Source organism: Lepisma saccharinum, chromosome 16, assembly GCF_977018435.1.
Source record: "Lepisma saccharinum chromosome 16, izLepSacc3.1, whole genome shotgun sequence".
Lineage (NCBI taxonomy): Eukaryota > Metazoa > Arthropoda > Insecta > Zygentoma > Lepismatidae > Lepisma > Lepisma saccharinum.
Window position 1 is genome coordinate 52645498 of NC_139244.1, and position 14641 is coordinate 52660138.

At 39.1% G+C, this 14641-nt stretch overlaps 1 protein-coding gene across 1 annotated transcript in view; it reads left to right on the forward strand.

Annotated features, from left to right (window-relative positions):
- The window catches only part of LOC146000080 (uncharacterized), a 52455-nt gene that overhangs the window by 29324 nt on the left and 8490 nt on the right, over positions 1-14641 (forward strand). The window contains exon 2 of the mRNA XM_083137413.1: positions 202-357. Coding sequence (XP_082993539.1) covers positions 202-357 — 156 coding nt within the window. The remainder of the gene's footprint in view (positions 1-201; positions 358-14641) is intronic.

A 14641-nucleotide genomic window follows, 5' to 3' on the forward strand; every position in this document is an offset into this window, starting at 1 on the left:
AAAATGAGAAATACCAGTAAGCATACTTTTTAAACAGCATACGATATGATGAAATGTTGTAAAAATCAAAGTCGAGATTACGATCTTCACTTATACTTTTCACATTTGAAATTTTCATAAAGTAATGCTTATTTTCGTGCCAAGACGGTAACTGGCATTGGGAGCATTTTAGAATCTATATTTCAATTTCTTTCTTTTTAGTGCGAGAAGAAGATATATCGCCTTACTAAGATAGAAGAATGTGAAGTGGATGAATGGAAGATTAAAGTAACGCCTCTTAAAGTCTCTTCTGAAGGATGCCTAATTTATACAAGTGGAGGTGTTGAAATTCTCAAAAACATAAGCGCCAATATTGATGTAAGTAAACAGTTTAATTATGTAGAAAAAATAGCATAGTTCATGTAAGGTCGAAAACTATAGCATGAACTAAATGATGTTGAGGCAATCTAAGACTTCTGTCAATATATTTTTTGGTAGAATTTATCATTTTTAGTTCGTTTATTACCTTGACATTATTTTAACCATCATACACCACGATTTGCTCAAAAATTATATTCCACAACACAATTTTCGAATTCTAGACATCATTTTTCACGTCTTTTTATCGTTCTTCTTGGTCACTTCCAACAATTAGAAAAATAATATTTTAATGGCTAATTTCTATGCATTTGCTTGTATCTGTCCAATAGGAAATCGATTATAAATCTTGATTTGTTTTCTTTTGAAAATAAATATATTCTACAGTCGTCGTGAGTCCCACACAATGAAAATATGACTCAAGACTAGCTGGGATTTAAAAATAATTTTAGAAATACCAGTACTGTAATTAACACACTCTACACCCCCGCAACTTTTAGTTGTATGCCCCTGTTAGTTTTTTTTAAATAGAGGATTTCATTTCTAAAATATTAATTCACGCTTACATGTACGTACAGGGTGAGCAAAAGTTCGACACCACCCTTCTAATCTGAAAACGACTTGACGGAGGGCGAAGAAATTTCCGATATGGGTAATTGTTGTGGGGGCACACCAATTGGGGCTAATGTGTATCGTGGCGTCCATCTTGAAAGCCGACTTCTTGGAATTACATCCAGATTTTTAAATGGGAAGGGGTCATGTAGCATATCATTTTACATGTGCGTTTTCTCAGAAATAAGAATATGCAGGTATTTTCTCCCTAACTTTATTTGATGACAATATTTTCACAGTTGAAGTTTTCATTTGGCATCCTACAAAATGTGCTCTATGTGTTGCCTGTTCTGTGCTACATACAACGTAGGACGTTTCTTTCAGCCAGTCCTCATCGACACGCAATAACACTGCAGGGTCGACAGAGTAACATGTTTGTTGGATCCGGTGCTGGAGATATAAGAGATCAGTGACTTTCTCTTCATAAACTATGGCTTTAAGAAGACCCGAATGGTAAGGTCCGGAGAACGGGGTGGCCACAGTGGGCCCTCTTTGACCAATCCCGGGACCCGAGTGATGTTCATCCAAAACCACTGTCTGGCACATAACGCGTAGTGCAGAGGCACGCCGTACTGCTGGAAATAGGCTGGTAATTCCCCGTCTGGGTTCATAAGTGAAGGGAACATTCACATATATTCACATATCTCTCCCAATTCACGTTGCCATGGATGAAGACAGGTTCCACAAATCGGGTATTCCATATCCAGCACTTTGGGCTTTCCGTATCCCACACCACACCATTACCTTTACCGTACCGACTTCCTTACGAGGATCTGTACACGATGGATTGGTATCTGACCAATAACAATGATTCTGCTTATTTACCTCACCTTTCACTAAGAATATGACCTCATCGCTAAACAGAACACTTTTCGGGAACTGGGGATCCTAGTTGCAACGAGCCAAATCCAGTCTGCAAACTGTAACCGCCTCTCTGGGTCATCCTCAGTTAAGAACTACTGCATTTGAATTTTGTAGGGATGTCACTTGTTAGTATGCAACACACGGAGTATCTATCTCTGACTTACTCCTGACACTGAAGCCAAACGCCGGGTACTGCGTTTCGGGCTCTTGCCACGATCAGAGAGCTGCACAGCGGCCATAATCGCTTACTAGGCCCGCCTGGCTGGTCGGGCGGGCGAGTAAAACTATATACCTGAGTTTTCACCCGTCAAGCATCGAAAGTCCACGGGTAACTGGAAGGCCTTGCAAGACGGAGCTCGCTTATCTTCAGCGAACGCTCATTCCGGTTTTGCACCGTCTCCAGATACAAGAGTCACGCAGTCACCTTTGCCAACTTTTAGATTCTAAAATGGTCAAGGAGCACTTAAAATGTTCATCACTTTTATCAATTTGACATTTGTCCATTGCTAGAAAACATTTGTATCACTCACGCCCAGTGGCGGCGATTGGGTTCCAAAACTAGGGAGCCAACTTGCAAACGTAGGGGGGCAAGGACAGTTTAATTTCCCTTGGTACATGAGGTTAGCGTGGTGCAAAAGTGGCAAAGAAGGGGGGGGGGGCAACTGCACTCTCTCGGTCCCGTCCGTAATTGCTGCGACTGCTGTCACCTGTAAAGGAGTCCGAACCAAGTCTCTCTTTGTGTGACTGGTGGTGGTTCTACATTATACTTTTTGGGGGGTGCTCCACTATGGCGCAGTGGTAGTGTCGTCGCCTTGTAATCAAGGGGTACCTGGTTCGATACCCGGTGGAAGCACATGGTGGTTCGGATCCCACATTAAACTATAGGTCCAGTCCAGTTCTTTATACAATAAGACAACTGAAATATCCTTAAATGTGCTAAACTTTCTTTTTTTTAAGAAATCAGAAATACAAAGTAAGAATCTTGAAATATAACCTATATATTATTTAATGAGTTCCATCTTTGTTTCCTCATTTCAAAGTTTGTAGGATGTAAATGTCAAAAACCATGGTTTAAGTAGAAAATATCGAAGGGCGCACATAAAATGTCTGTGCTTGATAGAACGGGGGGAAGGGGGTGCGCTAAACCACAATCCTGTCTAGGGGCCCAAAATATCTACCTACAAGCTCTTCGACACAATCCGTTTCAACATCAACAAACCTTAAAACGATAGTCATTTGCACCATAAGTGTGAAATCTTTGGTGTAATCAATTGATACAGCTAATTTGACTTTTTTTAATTAGCAGTTTTGACTTTGTTGCACATTAATTGTATCAGTTAACTTTTAATTTTAGGACTTACATGATAATAATAATTGTGAATCTCATTTTGTTGCTACGTCATAATGTTCTTGTAATATTAAATATTTGACGCAGTGGCTTAACAAAACCGTAAAGTACGCGCCCGCAAGAAATAAATTGGGGTCCCTCAAGTACAGTCATATTCTTCCAGGAAATTTATGTAATTACTTAGAATGGCTGGTTGTGGCTACACTTACAATAATAACTATACAAATCGATGCTCTAACTCTGAATTTTCACATATTACAACATATCTTTCTTTGACATTTATGTATTCAAATGAAGAAAATACAAATACTTACTTATTCCTTCCCCCAAACAGAAGGCGGTACAGTATACAGAGAACACTGGAAGCTAGTGTAGAGCTATCAAGGATAAGAAACATTTCCAAAGCACTTGATTTCAGATTTAAGCACATTCCTGAAACGTAGAACTTGGATCAGGAAATTCGGAAGATAAATAATCTTCGTGCCCGTTACAGAGGGCAATAGCTGCATCTGAAGTTGTAGGAACGAAGGAAGAACTGCTAATATTATCCATACTCTTCTTCAGTTTAAAACACAGGAAACATTTAAATGCCACTTACTTTACTCCGTGGCAGTTTGAGGTGCTTTACCGTTAACATATTAAAATCGTGTAGGGTATGCAAGGTCACGAGACAGATGAAAAGCCAAGATAAACTACTTTTTATTCAAGAAAATAATAATTGGATAAAAATGTATAAGCAATTTTTGCGTTGATGTTTCACATGAGAAATGATAATTATTTTGACTTTTTCGGGGCCCCTTAGGCTCACACCCGCCCGCCTCTGATTTGACGTATTCATTCAAATTATAACGTTAAACTAGAATATAAAGCCAGATAAAAAGGTCTTAATGTTATTGCCCACAAAAGTTAGCCTTTTCTATCTTTCTCGCTTCCACTTATTACGTTTTTCGTATCAACCTCATGGGACGGGAGGCCCCTACATGCGCAAGGCCCAGGGTGGTCGCCCACTTCACCCACCACTTGCTACGCCAATGGTTATACAACCTCAAGGCACCTGCGCTGCGCCTAGCAGAAATTCAAATATTTCCATGCGTAGTGTAATATAATGGCCGTTGGCAACACTGACAGGAGTGCTGGCTTCTACATGCAAGAACTACATCGAGTCTCACGGGTCTTCTTAAGACCCGGGTAATAGAAAAGCCTGGCAGGCATCGATGCCTGTGCACAACTGTGACGTGAAGCTCGGTTGCGCGATGTCGAACACCAGGGCTTGACGTGCGTTTTGCATATTCTTGTAGGCGCGCCTCCTCGAAGACGGTTTTTTCCCGGGTCTTGTGCAGGTCTCTAGCCACGATTGACGTTGCTGTTTCTTCGTCAGTAGCTGTTCTCGGCCGTCCACTACGTTCTCTGTCGCACACGGATACCGTCTCCTTAAACTTCTTCATTACACGCAATACTGTGGTATGTGAGATGTCGTCTCCCTCGGGATGCCGGACACTGAAATCTTCTGCAATTACCTTGACAGTGCGCTTCCCACGTATAACAACAATTTCGGTCCGTTCGTGGAGAGTTAGAGCCATGTTAGGTCACCTGGAACAAGTAAATACCAACCCATTACATTACGCCAAATATGAACTTCAACTGCAAAAATATCCTCACCAGATAAAGGTAGGAGAAAAATAACTGCATATTCATATTTCTGAGAAACCGCACATGTAAAATTATATCCTACATGACCCCCTTACCATTTGAAAATCATCCGGATGTAATTCCAAGATGGCGGCTTTCAAGATGGCCGCCATGATACACACTAGCCCCATCTCGTGTGCCCCACTCCAATTACCCATATCCGAATTTTCATCGCCCTCCGTCAAGTCGTTTTCTAATTAGAAGGGTGGTACAGTGGTGGAAAAAAGTTCTTCCCCATAAGACATTAATGGCAGTAAATAATGCCGGAAAGGTAGGCAACACACATTGCAAATTTAGGTGATCGGGTGATCCTCTCTGTCTCAAGGAGCAACTCGTCTTTCATGCAATAGCCAACAGACACAGGAAATGTAGGAAAGTCACGTGACTTGTCAGGTGGAATGTTGTTCGTCATAAAATCGCCTTTTCTCAAGCCAGGTCGCAGAACCGACAAGAGTTATAGCCTATGTACGAAAATGATTCCCCTAAAACCGTTGATCGAAACGCTAAAATAATTCTTGCCTTAATTACAAAGGCTACTATACTATATGTGCCGCGGTAGCTCGGTCGTTAGGGAGAGATCTGAGTTCGATCCCCGACTGGGGAGAATTGAAATTTTGTCCACCTGTTCAAGTGGCTCCGGCGCCCACCCAGCGTCGTATAAAGTGGGTACCTGTAGGAAACTTGGTGGGGGGGGGGGTAAAGAATGCCAGGGGTGTGGTGCTGATCATATTATCCCCACCTTCGGCCGTAAGAAGAAAGTGTGGGACCCTAACTCCGCACCCCCTACACGCCTTCATGGCTTGGTTCAAAGCACAAGGTAGCACTTTGCTTTTTCATTTACTATACGTCCCGATTTTGTCGGTACAGAACTTTCTAATTTCTACGTGGACTTTCTTCCAAGTTCCATAGGGATGTGAATAGGCTACAGTTTTTCTTGACACAATTCATCCATGTTATATTTCGTTATAAAAACCACGGCCGATATCCTGTGTGGAAAGGGGGGGGGGGCTATAATTTAAACATGTGAAGTGATACTTTTCTCACTACTCCATTCTCCGATTCTTCGTATCAGAAATAAATCTTAATTCCACACACTGAAAATGTAGCACTTCCTACATCTTAGCATGCAAATATCTAGCAGCAAAGTAATGTGTAGGCACATAGTGGTTCGGATACCACTTTAAACTGTAGGTGCATTCGCGATTAGTCTTACTGTGCATAAAGTGGACTTAGACACCAAATCCACCAACCAACACAATCCCGTTACTGTCCAGATTATCGAAACCAGAAGCTTCGTCGCGAATAACATAAGCAGGAAGACAATGTGAAATTACCGAACAGAAACAGAACCTAAAACCTAGAACGGCTACATTGGATTAAGGCGAGGAGGGACAATTTCCCCTAGGTCTTTCTAGCTGGGGCAGCTGCTGATCACTGTTGCCAACTTCGCTCTTTTGGAGACAGATCTCGCTCTTTCGTGCACTCGTTTGACTGTGAACTGTGGCACCCGCCCTCTGCCCCACTATGATGCCACCACTGGCTCCGGCCCATAAATACCAACTTTTGCTATGCGTGTACATTTTGCATTTGACGTGATATTCGTATAGATATAGGCTGCGTCACCCACCTCTTCTTTCCTCCCCATGTATTTTTATATATAGCGCTGTGGCTAAGATGAAGATGACAATTTTGTTATCCGGGAACCCTTTATTTTCGATTTTATATTTACATCATTGGATTATTGAGATTATTGAGCGGTGAAAACTAAGAATAAATTGCCATCACTTTAAAGCTAACGGTAATAGCAGCACCCCCACCCCTCTGACAACTAAAATTACCCTAGTAGGCACTTTATGCAGCCTTCGTTAATCTAGCTCCTTGAAAGTCCTCTTTAGCTATATTAATGGTGAAATTTAGCTCTATTATGCACATCAGGTTTGGCAACACTGCCAGGATGGCCATAGGAGGCAAAGAGGAATGCACTAGGCTTATGGAACCATTATTTTATTCGTTCTCTCGGGAATATCAAACATCCGATGACGTAGAAAAATACATGGACGGAAAAAGGATACGTTGAACTATGTCATAGTAGTAGGAAAAGTCGAAACTCCCATTTGATGAGCCGTAACTTGAAGTTGAAGTTGATGTCCCATAAGAAATACATGGGATTCGGTAAATACTAATTCATCATATTTTTCAAAAATCGTATAAGGCTTAATAATCAATTTAGGAAACCGCTTCCACTTGCCACATGGGGAGAAATTCATACTCTTCATTTCTGGCGGAGATCTTTTTAGTAGCATTGCTCATTCCGACGATATTGGAATAAATGCATGCCTGGTGCGTAATTGTCCCTCTTCCACTTAAATAGACGATACAGCACGCGTTCTGAAATGAAGAAGAATACGAAAGTTGAAGGACCTCGATACACACACACACACTTTTCCTCCCCTTAATGGTAAGATATCTTTCTTGCAGAGAAGCCTTTACGTAGTACTTCAAGGCCACGACGAGAAAGTGTTCTACATGCAATGACGGGACCAAAACACTCGTCTAGTTTGATATGAAAGCTGTGTTCCTCCTTATTTCGTACATCATTGATAACAGGAACACGGGCCTCGTCTGCTAACCCTAGTTTCGTAGAGCAGACGCCTGTTTGCCACCCTTTGGTTCAGTGACAATCGCTCGTAGTTAGCAAGAGTGAATGACTCACCAGATACCTGTTGCCTGTGAGCTTATAGAAGAATAGATATTTCGTTTGGGTCTGTAAGTATTGTTTCATCTACAGTTATATCAGTTAACGTTCGAATTGTTTCCTAATGGTTACGTTATTTATAAATTAGTTCTCGAGAGTGAGCTTTCTATCTATTTGCACGGAGGGGGGGGGGGGCGTATACAGCCTGCATGTATTATTTCTCTCCTGAAACAAGAAGAAATTCCAAGACAAAAAAGAGTCGTAGAAGAGTAGTTAACACAAAAAGGAAAGAAGAAATCGAAAATGTCAATGTTTAAATAAATTATTATATAGATCGAGTGAATAATATTTGCTCACGGGGCCTCCTCGATGGCGTAATGATAACGTTGTCACCTTATAATCAAGGGGTCCCGGGTTCGATACACGGTGGATGCACGTAGTAGTTCGTATGCCATTTTAAACTGAAGATCCAGTCCAGATTAGCTTATCTGTGCAGAAAAACTAAAAAAGAAATTATCACAGTGTAAGAAAATTTCATGTTCAACCACATACAAAAGGGAATCATATTTTCCATGTTGGAGTTCACATTTATAGCATCTAACCAACACAATTATGGATCGCAACGTATTTTCTCAGATCCATTTTAATTATACGTGCATGATATAATAACAGAAGTTGAGGAAAGAGAAAGCCAAGCGAAACCCAGATGCCTTCTCCAGAATTTCAAATCTCGTTACGTAAGGTTCTGGGTTGAAGTCCCGGGCAGGCACGACTTTCTTGTTCTTGCCGTTTTATCTGTTTTATTTCAACATAAATCGTCGTTATGGTTTACCTACAGGGGAAGAATAATGACAATTGCCAATACAAAGCCAATAACGAACAGAACAACACAGTAGCGTACCCAGGATTTCATCAAAGGGGGTGGGGTTTATATCTAAAACTTTCTCCAAATTCACATTACCATTGTTTTATTATACTTTAATTAAATAATAATTCTCATAATTAATTAATAATACTTATAACTAATTAGTTGAATTACTACTAATACTACTACTAATACCACTACTACTATTAAGTAGTAAAGATCTACATAAATATAGTATTTATGAAAGCAATAAAACGAAATTAATTTCTAGTAATTCGATTTTTAACAAATTCTAGAGCATTTTTTCTTTCTTACGAAATAATTGTCTACTCAACGAGATGAGACATTTTAAGTGTGAAGAAAATCCATAAAAACAAGAAAATATATTAAAATAAATTGAAATAATCGAAGTACGGAACTCATCCAAGGAGCTGCGGGGGTGTGGTCAGTAGGACATCTGACAACCATGCGGGAGATCCGGATTCGATTCCCGGAATTGGTTGCAATTTTTCCGGCTTTGTCGCCGCATAAATCGTCGATGTTTTCACGAACTGGCGAATATGTCAACTCCCCTGCATCACCAACCGGCGAATGTGCAAAATTTGACATTTTGAGTTTTTGACGCTGTATATGTTGGAACAGCTTGTACTTTGCTCTCACAAAGTTTCAAGTTTCTATTAAATATTGCTTAGGAGATAAAGATGGACAACGTTTTGACGAAAATGAAAACTAGTATTGTGATAATTTCACGAACCGACGAATATGAAATTCGCCGCTTCGTGGAGAAAAGCATGATATCATTTTACAATCCATTCAGGATGTGTCAGTTCGACTACATTTTGCCTAACAGATGCCGCTGTAATAAAACGTTTTATATTTCATTTTTTTCATAAGAAATATAACCCATTTGTAAGATATCAGAAAACATGTAAGGCACAGTAGTTTGTATTTCTATTGGAACAATGTACAGTCTATATTTTGAGAATTTCAATGAAATTGGCAATCGTCTGGTTTACTTTTTGCAACTAAATTATTTCGAATGGTTTATAAAAGAAATTCTATATTTATTTGATATTATTTTGAAGAATAGCCTTCTAGTGGTGTGGCTCGTTGTGTAATTATTCAGAAGATATGAATAAGGACGTGCTTGTGAAGTGGACTGATGGCAGTACTAACATCGTCAGAAGCCAAGAACTTACATTCCCCCATGGAATGAAGACGTTGCAATATGGAGCGAAAGTAAAAATGTGGTGGGATCCTGAGAAAATTTATTATGAAGGTGTTGTGATCGGGATGGAAGAAGATTCTGAAAATGGTGATACAGGTGATGAACTTCCTCTGTCAGTGCCAAAGAAGAGCTCAGGTGGTGTGATCAGTGACTCGAGTGCAGTAGTTAGTGACGTTGACAGTTCTTCAGAAACGTTAGCGGATGATGAGGACAAGGAGCCTGATTTTCTTATATCTTCCAGTGAATGAATCGTCCGTACATTCCCCACCGAGGAATGTTCACGCTGTATGTAATTTCTTGCATTGTGAAGAAGAAATATTTGCTGCATGCGTAACGTGTCAGGATTTGGTTTGTTACAATCACTTCATATTGTTTTTCGCCGAGCACTACAGACGTGTTCGTGTACAAGAGAAAAACAACCCTCCGGGATCAAGCCACAGATTTTAAAGTAGATAGTTCTCAAAAGAAGGATGTTATTCCAGTAAAGCGAAGGGTTTCCGAAAAGGAAAAAGTAAGAAAAAATGTAAAAGCCTGTCGTTCTTTGGGTTATGAGTATGTAAGTGAAAAGAGTCATCAAGTTATACCTTCTCGGAGATTGCTTCGTCCACGTTGTCAGTCACGGACATGCCAAACAAGAGGATTGAAGTGCAACGATTATGATGACAACACAAGAATGAAAGTTAATAATGCGTATTATAATTTAGGAAATGTTTCCCGACAACGAGAATGGTTGAGTAAGTTCATCGCTTCCAATGCTCCTCTAAGATCAACGAAGTCGGAAGACAAAAAGAGGAAGAAATGAACGCTTCATTATTTTTTTACCAGATGACCATAACGTAAGAAAAAGAGTATGTCGTAAAATGTTTCTTAACACACTTGCAATTGCTGAGAGACAAGTAAGGACAATGCTAATGAAGTTAAAGAACCAGTACATGGTAGAAGAAGAAAATAGAGGTGGACGTCAGACAACGTTAAAAGAAAGAGACGACAAAATGCGTACAGATATTAAAAAGCACATAAATATGTTCCCTAGGATGGAATCTCATTTCTAGCCAACAGTACTTGTCGTCCAACTTAAGTATTTCAAAGATGCATGAACTATTCAAAAAAGAATTTCCAAACCGCTCGGCATGTTACTCCTTATACAGATCACTTTTAAAATGTATGAAGTTAAAATTTCGTTCTCCAAAATAAAATCTTGTGGTTTGTGTGAGACGTACAACTCATTGAAATCAGATAATTGTTTATCTAATCATTCTGACTTGATTGAAAAATATAACAGGCACATACAGGAAAAACAGAAGGTGAGGGAAATTAAAGGTGCGATGAAAGATACAGCTGTACAAAATCCACAGGAGTTCCTGGCTGCTTGCTTTGACATGGAGCAAGCCATAAATCTACCACAGAGCAAACGAAATGAACTGCATTACAAAAGAAAATTATCAGCCTATAATTTTACAATTTATGAATTAGCTAGTAAAAGCGGTCATTGCTACGTTTGGCACGAATGATTAGCGAAAAGAGGTCCGAATGAAGTTGCAAGAAAATTAAGGAAGTTTCTGCTGATGAAAGATGAACAAGGTGTAAAACAGGTAGCGTTCTTCGCCGATGGATGTGCATCTCAGAACAAAAACAGTATCCTGCCGACTGGACAAAAGTCATGCAAATTCAAGTGCTCAAGGGTTGTCCCAATATATTTATAAAAACATCGCATAACCTAAACACACACTCAAGGATATCACTTCCTAATCCATGCAGTGCTAAAGAGGACAATTTACCATCAAGGGCTTTTACTTCAAAGCCAAAACTGCCTATGAAAATACCAGGACTTGCTGTTATTATGTCAAGGAGTAATACCAGTTATTTCTCATCCTGAACATAAAGACTTCTATGCCAGATTACCTCACTAATTGTACAACCATTTTGCGTCTATTAACTGTGTATTTGATAACAGACTAGTATTGGTCAATGTATTACTATTTTGTTCATTTTATTTCCTGAATTTTATTATTCTTGAAATTTATTTGCGGGTACGTCTAGTGTTGTGTAAATTTCTCTGTTTCTCACTGTTACGTATTAAACTGTTATGGTGTATGTTATGATTAGTGTATTAAGGATTGGCCTAATATTTAACTATGTATAAATATCCAATAAATAAATTGAAAGTTTTAGCCTTGAACTGTAGAATTCGCAGTTTTAGTGAAAATTACAATGACGAATAAAGCTAAAAATATTTCAATTTTATTTTTTTGTTTTCACGAACTGACGAATAGATTCAATGAATTCCTTTGTTCATTTATTGTTAATTAAAATTCTTTCTACGGTGTTCTTTCTCATGTGAACTACCTTCTCACACAGCATTTATTGTTATCTCAAAATATAGTTTAGCTCGAATATTTTTTTCAATGATTCGCAAGTAACGCAAAATTGGCTACTTTCAACTTCGTTTTTCTCAATATCAATATTTTGCACATTCGCCGGTTCGTGATGCAGGGGAGTTGACACATTCGCCAGTTCGTGAAAACATTGACGAAATATCCCCGATAATTCACATCTGGATTGTCTCACTGTTGTTACCAACAAAACATTTTACAATAGTTAAGCTTATTGTCGTTTGAATTCAGAAATTCAAACGTGCCGCGGGAAGGCGGACTGGTGACTGAGTTATTCTTGTCGGCCTAGCCATTGTCTATACATTAGCCAAGTTCAACGAACCAAGAACTTTCTTTAGTTAATGCTCATTGTTCACACACAAAAATACATGATCATTGAACATTGTTGCAGCCGAGATATATAAAACAACTTCTTTGCTCTTTAAAATCATAGTTGCCCTTATATATTATTTTCAAGAATTCGTGTTTATTTTCAAGGCATTCACTCTTAAAGACGCGTGTTTGGAATGCTGTGCTTTTCTCTGTGCCGCATGGGAACAATAATTCAAATTATTATTATAGTATTATTAGTAGTAGTAGTAGTACTGCCGAAGGTCCTTGACAGTGATAAATTGGTCATTTTTATTTTTTCCACAGCATTTTTCATAATATTTCAAAAGCTCAAGGGGGGGTTAAACCCCGTAACCCCCCCCTTGCGTACGCCACTGGCACTCAATTAGGCAGATGTTAAGAAAGAAACAAGACTTTACAGTGTCTCCGTCTCTCGGTCTCTCGGAAATTGCTCTCCCGTCCTCGGTCTCGGCTAGTTAAATATAGAAATCGAAAAAAGTATGTGAAGATACATATATTTCATATATATCCCGATTTTATAGGTAATTTCGTGAGAGATGAAATACGTACTCTTCGATCATGTTTATTTTTGTTAGTTTTGTTACGTAACATCACTTTTATTCCTAGTCGCGGACGAGTGACCATTACATGAAATTAATGACGAAATACTCAAACACCTGTGACAAGGACGGTACTCAAACCCGGGAACTTTAGTGACGAGATCGAAGGTTGACCACTTAATGAGCTTGCCCACCGAGTCTGCTTAATGTTGCTTGTGTCAGGTAATTCGAAATGACTGTCAATATCCCACATTCATTATCATTTGTTTCATAATTTATCTTATTGATGTTATTAACCTGAAGTCGAAGAAATAGTTGAAAGGCAATAATGCAAGATGGAATATCTCTGATGTTACTTCGTGCCGAATAATATGACGTGATATTATGATATGAATATATTAATAATATAATATGCCTATTTATTCCATTGATTGATCCCAATTGCGCACACAAAATATGGTATAATGTCCACTCCTGACCAACCTCCGTGGCGGAGTGGTTAGCACAGCGCGCTACGACAGCATGGGTCCCTGGTTCGAATCTCGGCTTGGCCATGGGTGTTCTTGGTGAGTGTCCGTTAATCAAAGTGAAAGAATAGCGACACTAAATAACAAAAATCCAATCAAATGGAACATCCTCACCGATTTAATTCTATACCGTACCAAATTCCCAGTTTATTATTGCATCTTGCTTCATTTTACAGCATCTCAATTGTTTTCCGATTCGAAAAAAATTGGAATGTTGAGCAGTTGATTGTGCATTGTTTCGTTGTTTGGATTGTTTAATTAAGGTCGCATTAATTAGTTTTAGACCAATCGTGACAAAGGGAATCGAGAGCACAAACGAAGGGGAAAAGACAAGTTAGAGACCACGGCTCTCTTTAAAGGTAGCATTCCTTGAACACGACTGAAGAGACTGCAGAATATTATGGAAAAAAATTGTTTTGCTTTTTCCTTTTATTTCTGTTTCAGTTATTTTACTTGGCTTATCTTCTACCACTCGTATTAATCGTGTTGCTGAGGAAGAATTATAATCTCGTGAAATGGACGATGGGACAAAAAAAAATCTATGCCTCTCCCACGGTTCGAAACTGTGACCACAAAATATTGTCTTATTTTTAAAATTTACGACTAATATGGTTTCACTCGTGTCTTTCTCAAGGCGTTCCATTGCCTCTCCGATGGCGTAGTGGTAACGTCTTCGACATGTAATCAAAGGCTTCCGAATTCAATACCAGATAGAGGAACATTTGGTTCGGATCCCACTTTAATCTGGAGGTCCAGTGCATACACTGGACTTAAACAATTAGCGTGTGGCAGATCTTGTTAAGAAAACAGTTGCTGAAATGTTCTTCTTGAGACCACGTAGCACCCAGCTGTTGTTTGTTGTTGCTGGGGCATGAGTCATGTGACTTATTCTATCAATGCTCAATCCTTCCCGAGAACTCAGATCCACCAGACAAACTTAAGCGAATAATTTGTTATTTGGGTTGCATAAACAACAGGCTTTAAGACGTTACGAAATTCTAGGTCCCGTGGCCCAGGTAATTCTTTCTCCGACTGTACAGGACTTTTGCCGCACCCTGTATGTTGTGTAGCCTACATACAAATATAAAAATACATCCATGTAATTTGAATCAATTGTAAAGACTGGTTTCGAAAGTTATGAAAAACTGTAAAAAAATACATGTTATAATTATA